The sequence below is a fragment of the Besnoitia besnoiti genome (genome assembly GCF_002563875.1).
Source record: "Besnoitia besnoiti strain Bb-Ger1 chromosome Unknown contig00007, whole genome shotgun sequence".
NCBI classification, from domain to species: Eukaryota; Apicomplexa; class Conoidasida; order Eucoccidiorida; family Sarcocystidae; genus Besnoitia; species Besnoitia besnoiti.
In genome coordinates, this window is record NW_021703915.1 from 3,935,016 (window position 1) to 3,956,798 (window position 21,783).

General features: G+C 57.9%; 4 protein-coding genes across 4 annotated transcripts; 2 read left to right on the top strand and 2 right to left on the bottom strand.

Moving 5' to 3' along the window:
* Window positions 1-1,584: 1,584 nt before the first annotated feature.
* On the top strand, window positions 1,585-8,047 carry BESB_075400 (uncharacterized protein; the record flags this gene model as incomplete). The annotated part of the gene is made up of 4 exons (XM_029365913.1): window positions 1,585-1,991; window positions 2,174-2,217; window positions 2,245-2,579; window positions 2,879-8,047. The coding sequence occupies 4 exons, from the start codon at window positions 1,585-1,587 to the stop codon at window positions 8,045-8,047; spliced, it is 5,955 nt and encodes a 1,984-aa protein (XP_029218397.1).
* Window positions 8,048-10,190: 2,143 nt separating this feature from the next.
* On the bottom strand, window positions 10,191-11,540 carry BESB_075410 (putative pre-mRNA splicing factor subunit; the record flags this gene model as incomplete). The annotated part of the gene is made up of 3 exons (XM_029365914.1): window positions 10,191-10,301; window positions 10,743-10,866; window positions 11,449-11,540. 3 exons carry the CDS (start codon window positions 11,538-11,540, stop codon window positions 10,191-10,193), a joined length of 327 nt encoding a protein of 108 aa, XP_029218398.1.
* Window positions 11,541-13,053: 1,513 nt separating this feature from the next.
* Window positions 13,054-14,393, top strand: BESB_075420 (putative atp synthase F1, epsilon subunit; the record flags this gene model as incomplete). Its single annotated transcript, XM_029365915.1, has 3 exons — window positions 13,054-13,121; window positions 13,665-13,759; window positions 14,332-14,393. The coding sequence occupies 3 exons, from the start codon at window positions 13,054-13,056 to the stop codon at window positions 14,391-14,393; spliced, it is 225 nt and encodes a 74-aa protein (XP_029218399.1).
* Window positions 14,394-16,532: 2,139 nt separating this feature from the next.
* On the bottom strand, window positions 16,533-18,515 carry BESB_075430 (ribosomal protein RPL7; the record flags this gene model as incomplete). The annotated part of the gene is made up of 4 exons (XM_029365916.1): window positions 16,533-16,819; window positions 16,972-17,214; window positions 17,883-17,994; window positions 18,417-18,515. The coding sequence occupies 4 exons, from the start codon at window positions 18,513-18,515 to the stop codon at window positions 16,533-16,535; spliced, it is 741 nt and encodes a 246-aa protein (XP_029218400.1).
* Between the last annotated feature and the right edge of the window lie 3,268 nt (window positions 18,516-21,783).

Genomic DNA, 21,783 nt, shown 5'->3' on the forward strand with positions numbered 1-21,783 from the left:
TCAGACCGCTGTTCAGCAGGCTCCGTCGAGCCACGTTGACAGTGAGCTGGGGGATCTCGGTTCTGCCTCGTCTTGCGGCTTACCATTTCTTGCTGTAGAGTGGAAAGCCCTGACGTACATACGTTGTATTTTTCTCTATATTCGATATCTCTGTGCCACTTTCCGCGAGCTTCCGTGCTGTATTCCGCCAACGGATCTCTTTCTCAGGAAGTCGCTACGGCAGCAGACAAAGGAGTCCCGTTGCGCGGATATTGCTTGTAAGAATGGGGGTTTTTCAGGACGCAGTGTCCTGTCGTTTCCACTTGTCTGCATTTTGGCGATACTCAGTGGTCGATGCCTCGCTTCCTAACGGACATAGCTAGCTCCCCCCCAAGAGCATCGTGGTAGCCTGTGTGTTTTGCTGGAGGGGGTGGGGGGTTAACTGCAGACTTGGCCGAGTCAAGATGTTGTCCGGTCCTAGTTGCTACCTCATACCCCTCATTCGGCGCCTGCCATCTGAAGTTCTTTTGAGCGAGAGTTCTGCGCTCGCGGCAGCGGGCACCTGCGCGGTGTCTGCTGTTTGTCGAAATCGCGCGCTGTCAGCGAATCAAGCCCACGCGTCTCCTCCACGGGCCAGCGCTGTTGGTGGTGATCCCTGCGATTTTTCAGACAGGACGTGGCTTGCTAATTTCGTTCTAAAGATCGACTGTCGCCCTGTGTCTCCCGTACCCGTCGTACTGGTTGTCCACGGGGGCGCCCTATCTCTTCTCTTGACTCGTTCTGCCTGGCGCACTCGGCCGCCGCAGTCTTCGTGCACAGTCCCGTCGGATTTTTCCCCCCCTGGAGCGGTCCCGAGCGGCGCGCCACGGTTTCCATCACGTGGCCTGGGCTGTTCGACCGGCCGGCAAGCTTTGCTTTGACTGGTGCGCTGCGTTCACTACTCTGCCGTGTCCTTTGTCTTCATGCTTTCCGCTCGAGTCGAGCGCGTCATGCGTAGCTTGCTACGAGCCATGCGCCGAGTCCGCCAGCCGCCGAGTCGCTCATGCCTGCGGATCTGACAGCCTAGGGCAGACAGGGAACGGCTGCGCGTGAGAGAGCTGTCTTTGCGGCTGTGAGGGGCGGCGCGTGCAGGTTGTGTCGGCGCCCATAGTGCCGAGGAGGCTTTCGAGGGACGAGTTCTCTGCGTGTTCCAGCGCTTGAGTGTGACGCTTGCGCGGTCAAATGGGGCCGCTCCAACCGTTTGTGTCCGAGGCATCGGCTCCTGGTTTCTCTCATGGGTCGCGTGCGCATGTTGTTGTGTCGGCAGAGGACGGACGTCTCTCCAGTCTCCAAACTCGGATTCTTCACAGTGGCTACGGGGCGTGATCGCGATTGGCGATTCGGCTCCAACCCAACTGTCTATTTCTGCTCTCTCCGTGTCGGACTCTGGAAACTCTGTCGCGGACTGCGGACTTTTCTGTATCATCCTTTGCGTTGTCGGCGTTCGAGCGCAGCTGTGCCAGGCGCTGTGGTACGTGTGTTTTCCCAAGCGCCAGGGGCGAGCGACAGTCTGTGACATCGATTTCCGAATTTATCTCCACAGCTGGGCTTCCGGAAACCAAAACGATGGAAAACGAGATGAACGACGGCGCCATTTCGTGCGCATGTGAGCGCTCGCCCCCAGGCCTGCTCAACCTGGGGAAGACCTGCAGCTTCAACGTGCTTCTGCAAGCCCTCGCGTCGACACGGACTTTCTCCAGTCTATACGGCGCGCTCTGGCAAGAACAGCAGCGCAGCGGCAGTCCATCGGCGTCGCACCTTGAAGAGCTCGTGGCCAGGCAACAGGCGCTGCTGCAGCAGCCGTCCGCGGAGGAATCCGAAGGACGGCGAGGCATAGGTAGAAGGAGGAGCGCAAGCGCTGGCGGGTCTCCGAAGGGTGGCGCGTTGCGAAGATGGGGACGGAGGACGGCAGTGGCAGACGAGGCGGCGGCTGTCGGCAGAGCGGCCGCGCCTGCACTCAGCGCTGCGAGGACGTAAGAAGGCACAGGCGGCGGCAAGGCTCTTGCTGGATAACGCGATTTGCGGCGTCTTAGCGGACGCGGGGAGGGGGGGGGGGGGGGCTGGGGGAGGGTTTGAGGGGTAGATATGTCCGCTCGGTCCCCCCTGCATTTGCTTCCATGCGTGCACGTGCGCCAGTGTGGATGTGTGTTTGCAGACCTCTCAACTACTACATGGCTGAGATTTTAGGGCGCATGCGAGGCAGCGTGTCTGCGGGGGGGCCGGGAGCGTCGGGCGACAGGACTTCGCCGCTCCAGGAGGGAGCGGCCTTCGCCTCGCCCGCGCCTTCATGCGTCTCTGTGACCAAATCCGAGGAGAGAGAGAAGGAAGCGCCGGCGGCGGGAGCAACTAGCAGCAAGCCTTCTGTTGGAGGGGAGGAAGAGGGCGCCGCGAGTCACGAGTGCGCCGAGGAGAAGCACCTAATGCGCCGGCAGAGACGTATACAGAGACAGCTGCAGACAAAGCGCTGGTGGATCAAGCAAGAGCGCGAGGTTCTTTCCCCCTTCGACTTTGTCGCCCAGATGCGCATGCTCAACATCGATTTTGAACAAGACGTCGAACTGGTGAGTGCCGTCGGTCCACGGTGGTGAGGCCTTCCCTGGGTGCGGGCTTGCCTCCCGAGGGGGCGTGCGAGGCTCTCGTCTCTCGAAAGGGTCATTGAAGGTCGGCGCACAGCGCAGGAGGCCGCAGTTTTTTCTCGGTGTGTGTCGTCGCGCCCCAACAAAGATCTGGGTTCGGTGAGCGAGACCGCAGATGATGGCGAGGGTGCGTTCACGTGTGAGTCGGGCGTCGCCGGGCTGAGTCAGGTGTGTCTTCTTCAATAGATTTGTCGCCTCTCGTTTTTTTTAATCGCTGCTGCCAGGACGTCGAAGAAGTGTGGAGGTTTTTAATCGACCAAGTCTTCACGGAGGTGCAGCGTGAGCAGCAGGATTCGCCTCGGTCGTCAAGCAGCTGCGCGTTTTTCCCTTCCATCCGCGCCTCTCTCTCGCCGGTCCGGGCAGCCTCGCCCGGTGCCGCCGCCTCGCCCGGTGCCGTCGCCTCGCCCGGTGCCGTCGCCTCGCCCGTTGCCGTCGCCTCGCCCGTTGCCGTCGCCTCGCCTCTGCCTGTAGACACCTCTTCGCCGAGCAAGGATGAGGAGCTGGCGCCGGCAGCTGCGGCTGCTGAGGCAGTTATGTCTGCCCACTCTCTCGCGCCTGTGTGGGAGACGTCGTCGCCGCGCAACAACTTCTTTCCCAGTCCCTCTTCGCCCACGCAGGCCGATGAGAAGGCCGATGACGAGGCGGCGCGATCAGCGTCTCTGCTGGCGTCTACTGCAAGATCTCGCCAGTCTCCTGCGCGCCGCGCGACCAGCAGCGGTCGCCGCACCACCGACCGGTCATGTTCGCCCTGCGTCTCCTCCGCTTCGCTCTCGGTATCCTCCCGAGGCCTTGGGCTGGCGCCCAGAAGCTGTGCGTCGTTTCCTCGTAGCAGCGAAGATGGGCGAACGCCCTCGCATGCCTCTAGCGACGGCCAGGGGGGCGGAGGTCCTGCGTGTCTGTTTCAGACGGGGTCTCTACCCGCGCTGTCTGCGCGCTCCAGCGGCTCTCTCCTCCTCTCCGCCCCGGCTCTGGGTCCGTGCACGTCTTCCCCTTCTCACAGCATACGACGCGGAGGCGCGAGCGACCCTGCGTCACGGCGTGCAGTGGACGCGGCTTCCCTCGTGGGTGGGTACAGCGTCTCCTCCTCCAGGGGCCCTACGCTCCATATGTCTCCCCCTTCGAGGAAGGTGAGCGACGAGAAGGGGGCTCTCAGCGAGAGTTGTGATCGAAGGCGGAAGACGCGAGAAGGCCTCGGAAGCTCGCCTGCCTCCAAGCGCTCTTCGGCGTGTCTGCAGGAAGTGGCAAGTCTGTGGAGGGAGGCGGAGGCTGGGAAAAAGGACGGTCCCGGGGTGCTGTTCGCCACGCCTTCCGCGTCCCTGAGGCGGAGGGCAGACGAGAGACAAAGAGGCGGGACGGTGTCCCAACCGTCGTCCTCGCCCGTCTCCATGTTGTCGCGGTTCACCTCCCCGTTCTTTCTGGCAAGGTCTCAGGGCCACTCGCCCCGGCGGCGGGACGAAGAAGGGCATTTGGCGTTCCAATCACTGCTCGAAGAAGATTTACGCTTTGCTGTCGCGGCGCCTAAAAGCGCCGACGCGATGGCGATGGGGTTGCCAACGGGCCGCCGCAGCTCGCAGGCGCCTCCGCGTGTTCCCTCTCATGGTTCCTCTTCTGGAGTGCAGCCTGACCTCACAAGCCGGTCGCTTCACCCCTGCGGTGGAGGCCACAGCTTCCTCACGCCGCGTGACGAGACTGCGCCTTGCCTGGCGTCTGCACCGACCTTCGCGGACGATAGTCCGCACGCCGGTGACCCTTCCTCACGAGTCTGTGCCGGCGTAAAGTCGGAGTCGGCGCTTCCGGACTCTGCCGCGGCCGCACCGGAAGCCAAGGCTATCGCGGAACCGAACGAAGTCAAGAGCGAAGTGGAGAACGGCGAGGATACTGACAGGAAATTGGCTGCGCTTGCGCGCAAGCAAAGCATCAAGCTGCTTCTTCGCAAACTCGAGCAAGCGGTCTTGGGGCGCCTCGTCCATGTGCCTGTCCCCTGCGGATGCTGCTGCCAGTGTGGCGCCGAGAAAGCCACTGCGGCGACCCGCAGGCCTCAGGGCTCCAGGCGCGCGCGTGAGGAACGGTCTACTAGTCCAGAAGGTAGGAGGACGAGGAGGAACCTTTCGTCGCCCCGGAAGGGGGAACGGCGGTTGACTGGACCAAGAGATGGAGGCGAAAATCTTTCTCCGGCTGAAAAGGTGCAAAGGCATGAGACTGGCGCCGTGGATAGTGCTCGCTCGCGGTCTGCATCTCGCCGCGCGTCGCCCCGTTCCAGTCCCACGTTCCTCGAATCTGCGCGCCGCGCACCGGGCGGCGCCTGTCTCTCTCTCTGCGGAGGGGATTCGCGGAGCGCAGGGTCGGCGAGTTCTCGCTTGGCCTCCCCCAGGGCCTCCGCGGTGGACTCGCCTCCCGTTCCAGGGGGTCGCGCCTCCAGAGAATCAGGTCGAGACAGCAGCGTGAAGAGCCCGCATCCCCGTCAGGTCAACGCGTCCTCGGATCTGCCAGTTGTTTCTGCAGGTTCCGTGTTTGCCTCTCCGTTTGTCTCTGCTTCGCCCTCTGTTTTTTCGTCGAGCTTCGGCAGCTCCGTGTGTGGCCGGTTCCCCACGCTGCGCTCTCCGGGTCTGTCGAGTCCGCCGGTACCGTGTGGAACAGAGGGCGCGGAGGACGTGCACGGGGACCAGGGCGATGGCGTGCGCGCCGGGGGACACAACGCGCTCGCGTCCCTCGTGTCTGAAGAAGTCTTCTGCGGCGTCCTTCCCCTTCGCTTGCCGGAACGCAGCCGCTGGCAGTCGAGCAGGACACGAATCAACTCCAGCAGCGCCTCCCTCTCCTCTTTGTCGTCTCCCTGCCGCGCGGCCGCCGCACCCTCGCGCGCTCGTGCACCGTCCGCCGCCGCCGCGGCCGCCTCGACGAGTGAGGCCTCTGGTCGCAAACTGAGGGCAGTCTCCGCGTCGCAGCAGCCCATCACGCTGGACGAGTGTGTCTCTCTGGCCTTCCAGCACACGTGTGCAGGCCCGTCGCCGACCACGCCCGATGCCGGCGCCGCGGCGCGGCGCGTGAGGAAACCCGAGGGCGCTGCGAAGCTTCGCCGGCGCGGCGGCCGCAGACCCAAACGGAGGAGAGGCGCGGCCGCCGCGAATCAGGACAAGCAGGAGATCGCCTCCAAAGTCGGGAGCGAAGATGGCAACGAGCCTTCTTGCTCTCCAGACGACTCTGCTGCAGGAAGCCAAGAGGTGGCAGTCCGGTCCTCCTCCAAGTTCTGCGACAGGTGCGGCAAGCTGCGGGCGCCTCGGCGGAGCTTTTCAGTCGAGGCGTCCCCGCGGTCGGCGCGAGCGCCTGAGAACGCGGCGGAGAACAACTCTGGAGGCGCCGCAGGAGAGCGCGGCAGACGCAACAGTCGAACTCCGTCGGTTTCCCCACGTAGGTGTATGCCAGCAACCGACGAGCGGCCTCTCAGTGAAGAATCAAGCCCCGCCGGCGCGTCTACTCCGCATTCGTGGCGGCGGAAGCGCCAGCGAGAAGTGTCTGCGTCTCCACCACCTACAGCCAGGCTCGTGTGCCAGCGATGCAAGCAAGTTCACACGCGCACGTTCCTTAAGACGCTACCCGAAATCCTCGTCCTCCAGCTTCCGCGCAGCAGCATCACGCCTCCTGGGACCTTCGGAAGCGGTGCGCTCAAGGCATTGGCCGCGGCGGCGGCTGGCGGCGGATTCAAAATCAAAGCCCACGTCGACTTCCCGCAGCGACTCGGGGCGGTGATCAAGCCTCATTGCGTCGCTTCGCCTGCCTTCAACGGCGCGTGCGACGAGCTGCTCCACCCCGGCGGCGGGAGCGCGGCGGGGGGCGGCGGCTCCGCGGACGAGGCTGGAGATCCGCTTGGGACTGAGGCGGCCTTTCAGTGCAGGAAGCGACGGAGGCTCGAGGCGTCTGTCGCGAAAGAGGAAGCGTTCAGCCAGACGGGCCGCGCTCAGCAAGGGGCCCAGAGACAGCGCCGGGGTCGAACCAGCGCCTCGCCTTATCCGTCTCCTTGTCTTGCGTCTGCGGCAGACACGACAACAGTCGCTGCACCAGGAGACGCGGAGAAGGAAAGCCTTGGAGGCCTTCCAGACACGCTCCAGAGAGCCGGCGACGTAGGCGAGTACGTTCTCCGCGCGGTGATCGAACACCAAGGACGCAGCGGCGTGGGCGGGCACTACGTCTGCTTCCGCCGAGGTGCGCCCTGCGACGACTTGGATGGAGGAGGTGCCGCCTCGGAGGACGCGCACAGAAGCGGCCGAGGCGAGAAGAGCGAAGATCGACCCTTTGCGTTCCCGCTAACGGGAGAAAGAGGCACGTGGAGCATGTCGCAGCAGGAAGTCGACCGTATTTTCGAAGAGGAAGGCGTGGTGGCTTTCGACCAGACGAAGCCGCAGCCCATTCTGATCGAAGATCCCGAGGAAGACTCTACACCCGGGGAGGAGGAAGAGGACGAAGGCACGTGGTGGGAAGTGAACGACGCGGAAGTCACGAGAACGACCTGGGACCGCGTTCGGCAGAGTCAGGCGTACATTTTGCTCTATGAGCGGCGGCGGCCGGCAGACGTGTGCCGCTTGCGGCGTGTCCCGGACCCCGGAGCGGTCGCGTCTCGTGACAGTGCAGCAGCCTCCGCGCCCTCCGGCGTGTCTAGCCGGCCTCCTGCCTCGAGTGGAGTCGCCGGGGCTCCACAGCGTGGCGGGCGATCCGCGAAGCGGACGCGCGCAGGCGCCTCCGAGCACGCCGCTGGGGAGTCTGCGCTCGCTTCCGCCGCCGGCTTGGATCAGGGCGAGCGCGCGGGGCGCGCCTGCAAGCGCCCACGCACGAAACCCGCCAAGGAGGAGATGGCTTTCGCCGCCGTCACCGACACGCAGCATAAAGGCCACAGTGTCGCATGTGCGGCGGCAGAGCCAGCACCCGCCCGAGACCTCAAAGCCCGCACGGCGTGGGGCTACAGCAGCGGGCCCCGGCGGTCGCGGGTCTCCAAGGAGGCTGGTGGAGGGACGCCCCCGCGGGCAAGCGAGGGCTGCTGGGCTCCAGCAGGGAGCAGCGCGAGCCGGAGGCGGTCGCGGTTGCAGCAAGGGCGAGTGGACGAAGCTGACGCTCACCCCGCGTGGCGCGGGAAAGCGTGCGAAGAAGAGAAACCCGGGACTGCGTGGGGAGCAGAGACAAATCCAGGAGGCGGCTCAGGCGTCCAGGAAGGCGGGGGACACTTGCAAGTGAGGGAAGTCTATTCTGCCTCAGAGTTTCTGGATGACTCTGATGTTGACGACAGCATCAAGACTTTCGCGGGTGCAACAGACGAAGATGCCTCCAGCCGGCCAGGCAGGGCGCCGATAGGAAAACTCAACGAGAGCCGGCGAGCGCGGCGTCTTCGGCGGATCATCATGGACTAGACCCCCCCCTCTCCCCCCCCCTCCCCGCGTACATTCCATCTCCACTCTCAGATGGATAGGTGTCTTCGCTGCCGCCGTGAGTCTCTGCATGTGGCGAAGGCGAGTGTAAAAGTAGACGAGAGCAAGGCGCAAGGAAAAAGCTCGACTTGGCGTGTGGAACGCGCCAGAAGAAGAAAGCCTTGCAATTTTTCGACCGACGGCAGATCTCTGCGGGGAAGAAGACAGCGTCCTCCACAGCGGAGGCGATGCGCTGCTTATAGCTGACCTGCGTGCGTTGTTCCTCTCTGTTCCACGCGCTGGAGGCGCACGCGCGGCGCACTGGAGGAGACTGGAGATTTTGGCGCAGACAGGTGGTGCTCTGCTCTCCGTCTTCACCCACAGTTTAGTAGATTCTGATGCTGCCTGGCCCTCGTCGGCGGTGCGCACGAGGCACGCAGCCACGATACGTCTGAGAGACCAACGAGTAAGAAAGTCCTTCGGCAGAGACCGAAGTAGTAGTAAACAAATGACGACGGAGAAAAGCGGGCGTGCGAGTCGCAGGACTGATGATGACCTCACGCTCGTGCCTTGATGTGACAGGCCTACGCGGTTTTTGTGCGTGTGAGCAAAGCTGTGGGAAGAAACAGAAAATAGAGAAAGATGACTTCCTTTGCAGACGCATGTGCCTGCTGACGCTGGTAGGCGTCTCTTTTGCGTGTACGGAACTGTCAGTGCTTGGATCACCCGATGTAACTTGTACGAAGTCCTCCTCGACGCGACGTAATTCAAGTATAACCCGGCAGGATTTGCTGCAGTTCACTGAGGCAACATGCAGCGATCACAGCGAGAGCGATAGCTCACAAAGCGTCCTGAGTTAGTCATTTACCTTATGAGAAGATGCAGCCAGCGCATTTCGCCGCCGATCGCAGTTTCTGCCCACTTCGCGAACAGAATAGCCTCTCGCCTTGCCGCTGCACGTCCACACACCTGTTTGGTCGCACAGATTAGAAAGCCTTCTCCCTCGGTGGAAAGAGTTATGCACCGTTCTCGCGCTACCGCGAAAACGCCCAGCCGCACTCTCGGCAGCCGAGCCCCTCGGCGCCACTCTCTGGAGAGCTCTCGCGTGTGAGGAAGCCGTGAAGAGACGGTCGCGACTGGTGTAATTTGAAATTCTTTTGGCCCTCTGCTTGGGAAGTCGAAAGCCGGAGCGTGCCGCTCCAGTGTGGAAGCTGAACGAGGATGCAGCTCGTGGCCATTCGGAATGCTGCGGGGCTGTGTTACTACAAACAAAGATCTAGGCTGTGCAGAACAATGCACAGCGCCTACCGCGTGTTAGAAAATGCACCCAGGCGTAGCGGTCGGTTTGGAATCTGAGCCGCAGGCGCTCGGCTGGAACTGGGAGCAAACGATATTACTTTTGGAACCCGCGAGACTTCTCCCAGCCCGAATCCGTGGCTCCGCTGACATAGCTACACATGCATATATGTATATATATATCCTGTTGGAACCCAATTATGTGAATCTCCCCCTGACTTTCTCACTCATTACGCAGGGCGCCGCGTCGCTCGCGTCTCCAATGTGGAGTGCAGGGTTTCCTGCTGTGAGACAACGCCTGCTAACTGCAGAAGGACGTATGCTCCACTGGACACACTCTCCTCCGAGTGTGTAGCAGGCCCCACCGTAGACGTGTTACACGTTTGAATTTCTATGAGAGCAGCCATGCAAATGCATACAAAGCTCCAGTATTTTTGATCGAGTTCGAGTATGTGGTTGATCAACCAGGTATCAGACTGAGGAGAAAAAGCATCCCATTGTTCGACGTTTCCAAAACTTCACTCGGTGCGGCTCTCAAAAGAAAAAACGAGTCCACTCTCCGCCACGGCCGGAAAAGAAATAAACAAGACGATTCCTGCAAGAATTTCTGCATATACATATAGGACTCGCCATCGCCGCGGACAGGCGAGAGGGCCGTGCCATGGGCCTCATCGCTCGGCAGCGCCTAAGACGCGACACACTCTGACGAATTCCAAGCAAAACAATGCGAGACGATTCCTGCAACAAAATCTGCATCTATGCAGAAGTTTGCAGACTTTCTAGTGCCAGGTCTCGAATGTGCCCCGGTAGGAGGCAGGATAGATTGAGGCGGCGAGGCACGCGGCCGAATTCAGTTTTCATCTTCTTTCATGCGGTCCTCCTTCTCTTCGCCGTTTTTCTTCTCTACACCTTCCTCCTTGTCTGCCTCGTCGGCTGGAAACGCCACCGGCCGCGCAAGTTGCTGAAGAGCCACACAGCACGGAGCATGCCACACAGAGAAAAAATCCATCATCGAGAGTGGGAGTGCAGAGAAGAAAAGATCAAGAAAAAAAAATCGAGAGTGAGAGAGCAGACACGCGTCAGACGCATGACCGGGGAGAAAAAGCACACGAGCTTGACACACCGCGGAAAAATAAGGCAGACGGCGTCTGGAAAATTCGCAGACGGGTCTCGAGAGTGAGAAATAAAGACAGGAAGGCCCGCCGCACAGAAACGACAGGCACTCGCTAGAAGCAGCTACGCCGCGCAGAGAGAAAGCAGGGCGGGGGAGGCACAAGGAGGCGAGTCTGCAGGGCGAGTAGCCCAAAGTCGAAAGACACCCATCGCAGTACTTATCCCCCAAAAGAGAGGGACAGTTCGCCGGCACCGGCGGCGAGACCTCTTGGAAGAGGCTCAGACTCACGTTGAGGAAGCGGTAGCGCAGCCTCTTGATGTTTTCGTTCTCCACGACGGCAAAGTACGCAAGTCGCGGATAGTGCCCGACGTGCGACGCCAAAGTGTCGCGCTGGATGCTTGTGGCCCACTCGCTGATGGAAAGAAAAAACGCAGCGCGAGGAAAAAGATACAGAAGCAACAAACGGCGCGACCTGCTGTCCGCACGCTCGCGTCAGACGCCCGCGGGAGGACTCTCTCTCTTTCCTCTTTCTTCGCAGCCCCAGGGAACCTCGGCCCTCTGCCTTCGACCCGAGACTTGTCTCTGCGTTCTGAGACACTCGCTCCCTTCGTGCCCCGAAAAAACATACCCGAACTCAAAAACTTGCAACCACCCAGCCCATGCACGCGTGTATCTATGAGGGGATAAAGGATTGACGTGAGAACGACTCTGTGTGGTGCGGCGCTGCAGGGACGCGCGCGCCATTCTGGAACGTTCCTGCGCATCGTGTCTAGGACGGAAAACGAGGAGAGAAAATGCAAATCGAGCCTCAGCGCTCTCTTCTGTCGACGGCGGCGCATGCTCTATGTACGCAAGCGGAGAGGGGGGCGGGCAACGTTGCCTCTGCAGTGATCCACTCATCTTTCGGCATGTGAGAAAAAAACAGGGCGGGCTTTTCAGGCGGGCAACACGGAAGTGGGAAGCAATACGGGATGGAGCATGAAAGTCCACCTACAGTTTCGTCGTTTGAGCGTTGCCAGTGCCCTGGTATTTGCTCTGCAGATGCTGAAGCTGGACTTGAATGCTGAATCTGTCGTAGCCCGCCATCGTGAGGAAATCGCCGGAAGTTGAAAACTAGAGAAACAGGAACACTCCTTGTGTCTGTCCGCCCGCAGTCAAGAAGTTTCGCGCGGTGCTTCCCCCGAACACTGCCGACCGAACCGGCGAGAGAAACGACGAGCCACGAGATTCCAAAACGCGTATGGCAGACGACCGGGCTGCGAAGGAGCGATAGAAGAGAGGATAACGGACTGAAGGGACGAGCTGCAAAAGCTAAGGAGATACCGTACCGGCGGCAACTGAAGAAGAGGAAAATGAGGTGCTAGAGAGCCCGAGTAAGGAAACACGCGCCATCAACGGCGAAAGCAACGAGAAGGAAAGGAGACAATTTGAAGACGCGAGCAGAGGGGGAGGGCGGAAAAGACAAGACTGGACGCGAGGCCCCCGCAGAAAAACGGGAAGTCTCCTTTGAAAAGGCTTGGAAGACCGGCGGCGCGACTCGACGACGGAGCTGTCGCGGAGAAACTTCTACCTAGCAGCGAATGCCCACGATCCACGGTACTGTAGGCATGCTTTGACGGAAAGCTCTTTCTTCCTAGCAAACGTAAAGAAACACAGTTCTTTTGACATGTCCCCCCAGTGTTCTCTGCGAGCAGACGGCGGGGACGGAAAAACAACAGACGAGCCGCTGTCACACCCAGCACGGAAATCCAGTTCGCGCGAGCCTCTCCTGCCGTCTTGTTTCTTCCACAGAGTTTTCGCGTCCCCATGTCACATCTCCGGCCTCGTGCACAGCCGATAGGCAGATCACAACACGAGCGCAACGTTTCTCCCTGCAAAAAAGGTCAACCGCATGCATGTGCCTCTCAAGAAGGGCAGTCGGTGCACTTTCGATAGTCTTGCCTTCTTAGACGGTGAAGCCGGTTCGCAGCGGATATCTCTACATAAGGGAAGGCGAGACGGGATGTCGAGAAAAGGAAGTTCGTGAAAGGGATCGTAAATACATAGCAGACAAGACAGTCGGCTCAGGGTTGTGTGCCGTGCCACACAGGAGGAATCTCGCTTTGCATACGCGGTGGAGTGGACATGCACCCGCGAACTTACAGACGGTAACTTTGCCGGTTCCTTGCTGTCTCCCCCCTGTGGTTGCCAGGCCCTTCTGCTGAGACACTGAAACGCCGTCGTTTCTGCGGTTTTTGCAGAGAAAAATCGAAGTTCGCTCGTGAACTCCTCTGAGCACGACGTGCTCTGGCGATCAGAACGACTTATATTTCTTCGCCATGTGCGATTTATGTTTTCTGAAGTGCTTTCCCCGAAAGTTCAATACGCAGTTTTCTCCACGATTCTCACCCAATTTCGCAACGCGACGATAACCCTTGTCGCCCCTCAAGTTCCATCGAATAAAACAATCTTCAAAATCCTGCAAACATCTCGAGCATCTTCTTCCTATCTCCTCTGTACATACACCCCGACCGCGGGATAGCGGACACAACCTCATAGCTGATAGATTTTTCGCGCGACTCTTTCGTTTCTTTTCGTCTTCTGTGTTCCGATTTCCAAGATGATGTGGCGAAGCAGCGGAGTTTCTTTCACCCGTTACGCCGCGGAGATGGCTGCGCTGCTGAGACAGTAAGAGGCGCCCTGCGATTCAAGAAGGGAGGCCGGGCGACATTGAACTTCATACTCCACACGCCTGTCGGCGACGGAATGTGCGGGCGAGGCGATAAATATTGAGTTGGCAGCACAGAGATACGTGACAGATCTTTAGAGTCGAGTCCATGCGCGCGATCTTTGTTGCCGGCTTAGGATGGAGTTCCGTTTCGGGGCTCGTGTCGCCGTGCTTCTCGCGCCTCTCCGCGTTTCCTTAGGATTAAAAAGCCGCGCAATAAGCCGGCACTCCTCTACTTCTTGTAAGAAATTTGTATCAGAAAGGAGGAGATTGTAGATCCTGGTTCATCCTGAACCGTGGGACGGGCCTCAGTGGAACGAGCGTTCGCCGTCGGGTCCGTTGTTCACACAAAAGAATCATCTCGACCCGAGCCGCCGACCCGTGGCGATGGCGAGATTTGTTTCGCAAAACACAACTCCGCGGTGCCGCAGCCACTATCTGGTCGAATCTTGGTTCTCATGGCGTAGACCTTTATGTCCGATGTACGTCTATGTTTGTGCCAGGTGCCTCAAGGAGCCCTACCGTACACAGGCGAAGCAGCGAAATCAGATCCACCTAAAGGAAACCGTATTCCAGAACGGCCAAGTGCTTAACCGAGGTGAGCCGCGCAGAGTGGCGACTTCTGAAGGGAGAAACATGGTGCTCTGACATTTTTAATCAGCCGCCATGCATCTACTCTGTGCTCCTGTATGCCGCATCGATGGCGACGGGTGGAGACTAAGGCACGCAGAGAGGCGCCCACGCGTTCTGGAAGTCTTCTCACGTGATTTATACTTACTCTGTCTGTGCGCGTTCACCTCTGGTAGTCTCAAGTTAGGCCGTGCCGCACAAGTGTCCCTGGAAAAGCCTCGAAGTTTGACTGTAGTTGCTACGTTGATCAGAAAGAATTACAGGGGAATGCATTCACAGCCTCAGTGAAGTATGCGTGTATATATATATATATATGCATGTAGACCCTGAAATTTATCTTTTTCGCAATACCAGGTACATTTATTCGTAGATGCGTGTGCGTGGGAATCGTAAACACAAATGGCTGTTTTTATACAGATGTGCAGGTGTACGTATATATATATATATATATATATATATATATATATATATATATATGTAATGTATACATGCTCGTTTACTATGACGGCTGTTGCACTTTTATGTGCCCTGTTCTTGCAGAGACCTTCAACGACATCAAGAAGGCATTTGAAGCTGCAGGCAAGCAAGGAGGCGACAAATAAACGAGCATCGTCGCTGGTTCGCTTCTCTCTCAGCGTTCCCCGCTTCCGCGCTCGTCCTCTTGAATGTTTATGTGGAGAGTGCTTGTTTGAGTACGACGAGGTTCAGTTTTGAGGGCCGCACGCGTCAGTGCTGTGAGTTGGCATAACACCGTAGAGAGAGCTCCGCTGACGTCTCACCGATGCGGGAGTTTCGTGAAGCCGGCAAACTCATAATGTCATCTCGTGCTTCCAGACACATTTCCTGAAGTGTCCCATTATTTTTTTTCGCCTTGGCACGCTGCGGCTGCGAAACACACGTCGCGTCAAAAACGATGGTGTCGAGAAGAGGAGACGGTGTGACCGAATGCACAGAAGCGATAGGCGTAGAGAAGGAGATGCACTATGGAGCATGAGAGCGGAGTCAAGGGTGAAAATAAACATTTGTGGGCTCGAAGTTGGACTGTGCGTTGACGATGTAGGGTGTATGTGTAGCCACACACGCAACATTATGAGCAGGACATGTGCGTATAGTCACGGCATCTGTACAAACCGTGCCTACTAGAGTTTGATAGAATCCGTCGAGTATACGAGCTGTGGTTACACATCTACATCCATAGGGAAATAGATCCCGAGGTAGGAATATTTCGTCGTCCGATGTGACGTCAAGGAATCGGCGCTAGGGGTTGGCTCGGCTCAGGAACGCGGAACACCAACTTCGGGAATATTTTAGCACGCGAGTTTGTCATGAAGAGACGGTCACGTCGGTGACAGCTTCTGCCTTGCTCAGGGGATACTCGTGTACTCCAACAGGGTAGAGACGTAGAGTAAGGACAATTCCGCGAGAACTGGGTCTATGGTTTCTGTTGAAGAAACACTGGCTCGAAGAGACTCGGGAAATTCCCCAGGTACAGAACCGTAGCACAGTTGAGATATTCTCGTATACTTTTAGGCGAAGCTGACCGTTAGAGGTGGCAACATGTAACAAGTATCTGTGTGTTCACGAGTATCACACTACGAAAAAAAAAGAAAAACTCTGTTCAGCACGTGTCCATCGGAGGAAACCACCACGTTGAATGCCTGAAGCCTGAATAAGTGAATCAGGATAGCCCTAAGAGAAACTACCAGTCTACACACCAGGGGTTTTACACAGCACGCGTGCGCGTGCGACGCCAATGGCCAGCAGTATTGAAGGACTCTGAAAATTTTGCACTTTTTCTGTGTGCGACGGTTGCGCTTACGGAAGATACCGTAATGCAGATGCGCTCCTCGTCACCTGCGTTTGCTTCGATTCATGTCTTCTTCGGTGGCCTCGCGGCGCATCCTAATTAATATCGTCTTCAAGAGAAAAGGCGTTGGAACAACGGAGGTGAAGGGCTAGCCTAGTGCGCACGTGCACGCTGCCAGTACGACTAGCCTTGCTCCAGCCTACCTGCGAGTCCGTCAGTGACAGTGTCGAGAAAAGTCCTGTTCAGACCTTCTATTCATACGCAGAGACGTGTCTGCGAATGCATTGGCCTCTTGGTTGACCGACTGCTGCGAGCTTGACGAGATCCATGCGCGAGCCGCGTGCCCTGTTTGCTTTCCACAAGGGCGCTCTCTGATTCTCGCAATATGCGGAAATCGCAGGTCTATCGACAGCTACGAAGTAGATGGGTGTGGAGATTGGTGCACCTCGATGCGGCTGGCGGATTCATCTGCATCCCTCGCAGCCATGAGCAAAACTCTACGTGCAGCTAGGGACATCGACTGGAGCCGCGTATCGTCTTCACGGCTCTTCGGTTGCCTGGCGTGCAGCATCTATCGTATCTATTCATCGAAACTGCCTATATATGCATACATGTGAGTGTCAAGTCAGGTGTCGATGCCTGAGGCCACGCGGGCGGGCGGTCAAGCCGTGTGTGTATTGCTCTCGCCACGCTGGGCGCCGAGCTCAGTTTGCGGTGTCTGTGTTTTCGGTGGCGAGTGGCGTTTGCCTGTTTCCCGCATCGGTGAGCTCTCTAGAGTCACTGTTACGTGTAGTAGAGAGTTGGTGGAAGGCGACTCCTGCGCACAGTTTCTTCACAGAACCAGAAAAGACAGACAAGGACTTTTGAGGCGGCAAGGTGGTCGCGGGCGCGCCGCACATACCCCCCGTCGAGCCCTTCTACCACTCCGCACACTTTAGATCATGCGCTGCACCAACTCGTTGATCATTTCCTCTCTGTTGCCCCAGTCACCCTTGCGCGGCTCGTTGTAGCCGTGGCGCTTGCTGGTGAAGCCCTTGCGAGGCGAGCTGAGCTTGAATGGCCACAGGAAGTTGTTCGCCTGCTTGAAGTACGGACCGCACGTGTAGATTTCGTGGACGAGGTCCTCAATGCCGTGGATGCCGTACTTGCCCAGGTTTTCCGAGATGATGTCGTTACACTGGAGGCGCACGCGCGAGTGAGCGCCGGGCTTCCCGACCTTCGCTGCACACACAACGCGACACATACAAACACACAGCCTCTATTATCTGCCACCCAGAAACTCGAGCTCCTGCGCGGGAAAAATCTGGAAAAAACATGTTTGCAAGCTGCCTCGAGCCACATCGGTCACGCGAGGGAGGGGCGGGGTCGCTCACCGTAGCCGCGCTTGTAGACGAGCTGGCGGATGGTCTTAAGAGACGGGTAGCCGTAGGTGATGAAGGGCTGGACAGCCTTCAGCATTTCGATGGTGGCCTTGTTCACTTTGATGAAGACGGCGTTGTGGAGCTGGCGAAGACGGAACAGACGAAGAATCATCTTGGGCTTCGGCGCCAGCTTGTTGATACCCTTGATGCGGGTCGCGAGGATGACCTTCGCCTCGGGCTCCTTGTAGAAGCCACCTGAAAAGGGGAAAACAGACAAAATACCACAAAGAGTGCAGACACAGACGATTGCCCAGCAGCAAACACGCCGCAACCGCACAACACGGTAAGAATATTCACAATCACCACACCCCGAGTCAACCGGAACGACAGACAAACCCATCCGAATATACATGCAAACGCCGCATCGCTGGGGCACGCACATTGAAACACGAAACTGCGCCGACGTATACAGGACGGGTGAATGTGAACGCGCGCTCTGCGCGCAAAGGTGACCACACATCAGGAGGCGATTGAGATGAAGTCTCCGCAAAGCTCCCGGGAACTCAGGGAAAGGAAAAGTTGTTATGCGAGGCCCTTGAACGAGGCACAGCGAGAAACAGTCGATTCCACCGTGCACGCATAATATCACCGCAAGGAGACCGCACGTCAGTAAGCGATTGGGATAAATTTCTGCAACGCGCCAAAGCGCTCAGAAAAATTGGAATTTGTCATCCCGACGATCCTCTCGCAAGCCGAAACCGCCAAGCTACCTCTCTACAAGATCCTCGCCGCCAGAACTAGGGTTTAGGGTTTAGAGTTGCCCGTATCGCGCACGCAGCCCTGTCACCGAGACAGTGCTTCTGGGGAAAGCCAGACGGCCAGGAGAGTGGGAAATCGACCCCCGGAGACTTTCCACGACTTACCCTGTGCCTTGGCCTCGCGCTTCAGCTTGATGAGGTTCTCCTTCTCCTTCCTATATTCGCTGACATACTTGTAGGTCCTCAGCTTGAGCGCATGGCGCTGTTCGCGCAGCTTCTGGAAACAAAAAGCAAAAACGCAGCGAAGGAGCCCGGTTATACCATCCGCTCCTAGGGACCAGTACCATTCTGTGCTCCAGAGCGAAGCAATTAACAGCGGTGCGACTGTCACGACAGCTGCGCGTCTTGCACAGATACGCCGATATTCAAATATACGCCATATACCCTCTCACATCCTTGCTCCATAGTTCCACGGACCCGATATACACATTTATACACGTGCATGCAGCTCGCAGGTACCAGGTAAACTTTGACTCAACCAGGCTGGGATATGATTGTCTGCAAAAGATACTGACACGAAAAGACACGAACGTCAAGCGACATCTGAAGAGCAGCGAATCTATCAAAACAAAATGAAGAGCGCCACATGTTACTGCGGTTTCGACTGTGATTGCTAGCTGGCGGCGTTGCATTTTTTACCTTCACTCGGACTTCCTTCGCCTTCTTCATCTTCTCGAGGAGCTTCTCGTCGCGGGCGATCTTGACCTTGGTCCGCTCGGCAACGGGCGCGCCCTCCATGGGACGCAGCAGCTTCACAGAGTACCGTTCCTGAGAGAGCGCATACAATCGCGAGGGAAGTTCGAATGAGCAGACAGATGCAAGAGCCTGCAGCAAAGCACTGCCACGCAGCTTGCAGGGAGATATAAAAGACGGTTAGCAACCGTGAAATCAACCACTCTACATAGTACGCGCCGACGCAAAAAACCGTGGCGGTCAGCAGAGGGTCCTCGCAGCAGTTTGACACGATCCCATAGATATGCCTGCACGCCCAGCAAGCATGGGCGCCAGCTCGACCCGCGCTCCCTAACGGCGAGAAGACAAAGCCAAAATTCGCGGTCACGCTCTGGAACGCTTCCGGCGGGCGGGCGAAGGAACAAACTATGCGCCTCCCCCGTCTGTCTTTCCCAGATTCGAGGCACAGTACGTCCGCTCGCGGTTCACATGCATCGACCGCGGCGAACGCGTTATACACGAACGAGCAGGATTACGGGAAAGACACCATCCTGCGGCCGATAGAAAAGAGAAGCTCCCTTTGAATTAAAGACATAAATTGACGAAAAGGCGGACAACCAGGAAACAAGAAGCCGGATTCGTTTCTGGGCCCAGAAGCGAAGGGAGAGACCCGCGGCGAAATTACCACTGTGGGGGGAGACTCCCTACACCGCAGCAAGGCCCTCTCCGCACACTCCGCTCCCCCGTAAAAAAGCCATTTCCCTCCCCAAAATAGCCCAGAAAAGTGCATCCGATGTCTATGTTGGATCAACGAGTCCGGTTCCTTTACACAAAGCTTAAAGAACACGATTTCTTCTTCGTCCCATGGGCCGCCGTCGGGCGCCGTCGCCTGCGCGGAAAAATGGGTCCTTCCCCATCGTAATCGCGTACAATTTGCCAACAAAAAAGGGACTTACCGCCATTGTGCGAAGAAAAGGCGACAAAATACGAAGTGTCGGAACGGAGGGAAGCAGAAAGCGCAGAAAAAGATGAAGAAAAACGACGGATGGGGCGCGAGGTTAATCAACTCCAACAGCATGGCATATTCGCCTCTCAACGCAGGGGACACGCGTGCTCGTGTGTATGCGCATGCAGAAGAAGCATTTTTTTCCCCGCAAACGGCGCCATCAGAGAAAGCGACAGACACCCAGAGGCAGACGATTGCGCAGCAGGATCACAATGAGAGACGCCTCTCCACAAGCGCGGGCACCCTTTGGGGCCCTGAGATTTCGGACTGAATTAGCTATTCCAACGCAGCCACATTCGGTGATCGTTTCGCAGATACCGGAGCAAACACCATACGCCTTTTTTTTGTGTCCCATACGTTTGACGCTGCAGTTTGTGGGGCTGTTCTTTTTTTTCTACATTGTTCAACCGACACACACAATCGAGACCATCGCCGCTGTCCAGCCCCGTCCAAACGAAAGCAAAGGGCCCCTGAGGGAAGAAATCTCACGGCTTCGGGCACTTAGGTCAGAATCGGGGAAAGCCGAACAATGGCATGTGCCTTCTGGAGACTTAGAAAGCGAGCAGCTCTTCAGTTTTTTGCTTGAATGAAGCTGCGCACCGCCATCTGTAGACCACCCTCTATATATGATTTTGTCGTGCCTCAGCCTTCAGTCGTTCTGGAAACGACATCAACTAGCAATACACGTTCACACGGAGTCACGTCCTGCCGGCTGCCGCAGCGACTGGCAAGTATACACTGCTAGGGCCGCGCCGGCTCGCTGTTTTAGATACAAAATTGTTCTCTCGGTCTGGCACTGGCGTCACTCCCTCTCTGACTGCAACATGTCCCTAACTTGAGGGGTGACGCGATGCGGATATGGCAAGGATCATGGGATAGAGCAAGGATGCAAGCCATGCACAACAGGAACGGACTCTATGCGTTTCCAAGATTCTTAAATCCGTATACTTCCATCTATCGTACACCCTGGCCCCCGAATACGTTTATTCCGTGGAGCTAACGCAGGCACAGGTGAGAAGCTCGGCATGACCTAAAGGGACCGGGCTTGCCTCAAAAAATAGATTCCGCACTGCGAGATGCTACGAGTAAACGCCGTGCTAACGGGGTGAAGCAAACGTAAACATGAACAGGCTCCCGACGCTCTCTGCAATCGCTAAACACGGCGAATCCGTGTCCAACTCCGTCCTTGCGCGTTCTGAGCGACGAGAAAGGCAGCACTGCCCCCGATAAAGGCCGAAGGCCTGCAGATATCGAAGCACGACAGCCCATTGCCTAAACAGAGCATCCGGGCGCTGTGTGCCTGGGGAAGTGCTCAGCACGCCCTTCAGCAGATGCTCCAATGCCCAACTCGTACGTGTCTCCAGCTCCGACATGCGGAGTAGGACATGTGTGGGAAATCGTCTCGACCAGCGTCCACAGTCGCAGACGCCGGTCGAGTGTCCGCTTATCTAATAACTGTCGTCGGGCCCTCTCTCTACGTTCACTGACACACACAACCAGCTACAGTCCTGCAGATATTTGCAAGATGTGCATGCTTGTCGCAGTGCGCGTGTGGACCCACGCGAGAGCTTTCACGTGGCTCTGTTCTCGTGACCCATAAACCGTTCATGCCCGCAGGTTCACAGACGTCCAGCGATCGACAGGAAGCACAGAATACGCGGGATTGCTCAGCCGTTCACGCGTTGCTCAGCCTTCTGAGTAGCTGCATCTCTGCGCGACAGCTTGTCGCGTTTCCAAACTTCTGCGTGAGTCTCTACCTACTCGAGAGCCAGGGCACGCGCCCCGCGACGTGACAGGATTTCTACCTGGCATTATCCCGCAACCCTGGATATAGGTGCGTACGAGTATGTGCGAGTGCATACTTTCACATTGGTATCTGAAGAAGTGTTGAGGGAGGCGGTAATGACGCTGCGACAGCTGCCGCAGGCGGGCGACCCCACCGGGCACGGCCTGTTGCGTCAACAGCACGCAATGACTTGCGGTTGGTGTTCAAGAAATGAGCTAGGAAAACATACAGATGACTGGGAGTGGAGCAGATGTCTCGAGCGTCCAGAGCGCATACACAACTGCCGAGCCGCCGCAGAGCCAAGCGCCCTGTTCACATCTCCTTCTCAGCGGACTTCCGGACGGTCGAGCCCACTCCTCTCCTTCGCTTCGCGGGCCGTCGCCTCTGGGGAGGATGCCAATCGATTTCGACTTCCCACAGTCGCGGCGTTAACCATCCGCGACTCGCCGCTTAAAAAAGAAAACGTTTGTTCCCCGCCTTGTGCGTGCATCGGTAAAAAGCGCTCGCCCCGCGTGGGATCCCCGCCCGCCTCACAAACCACA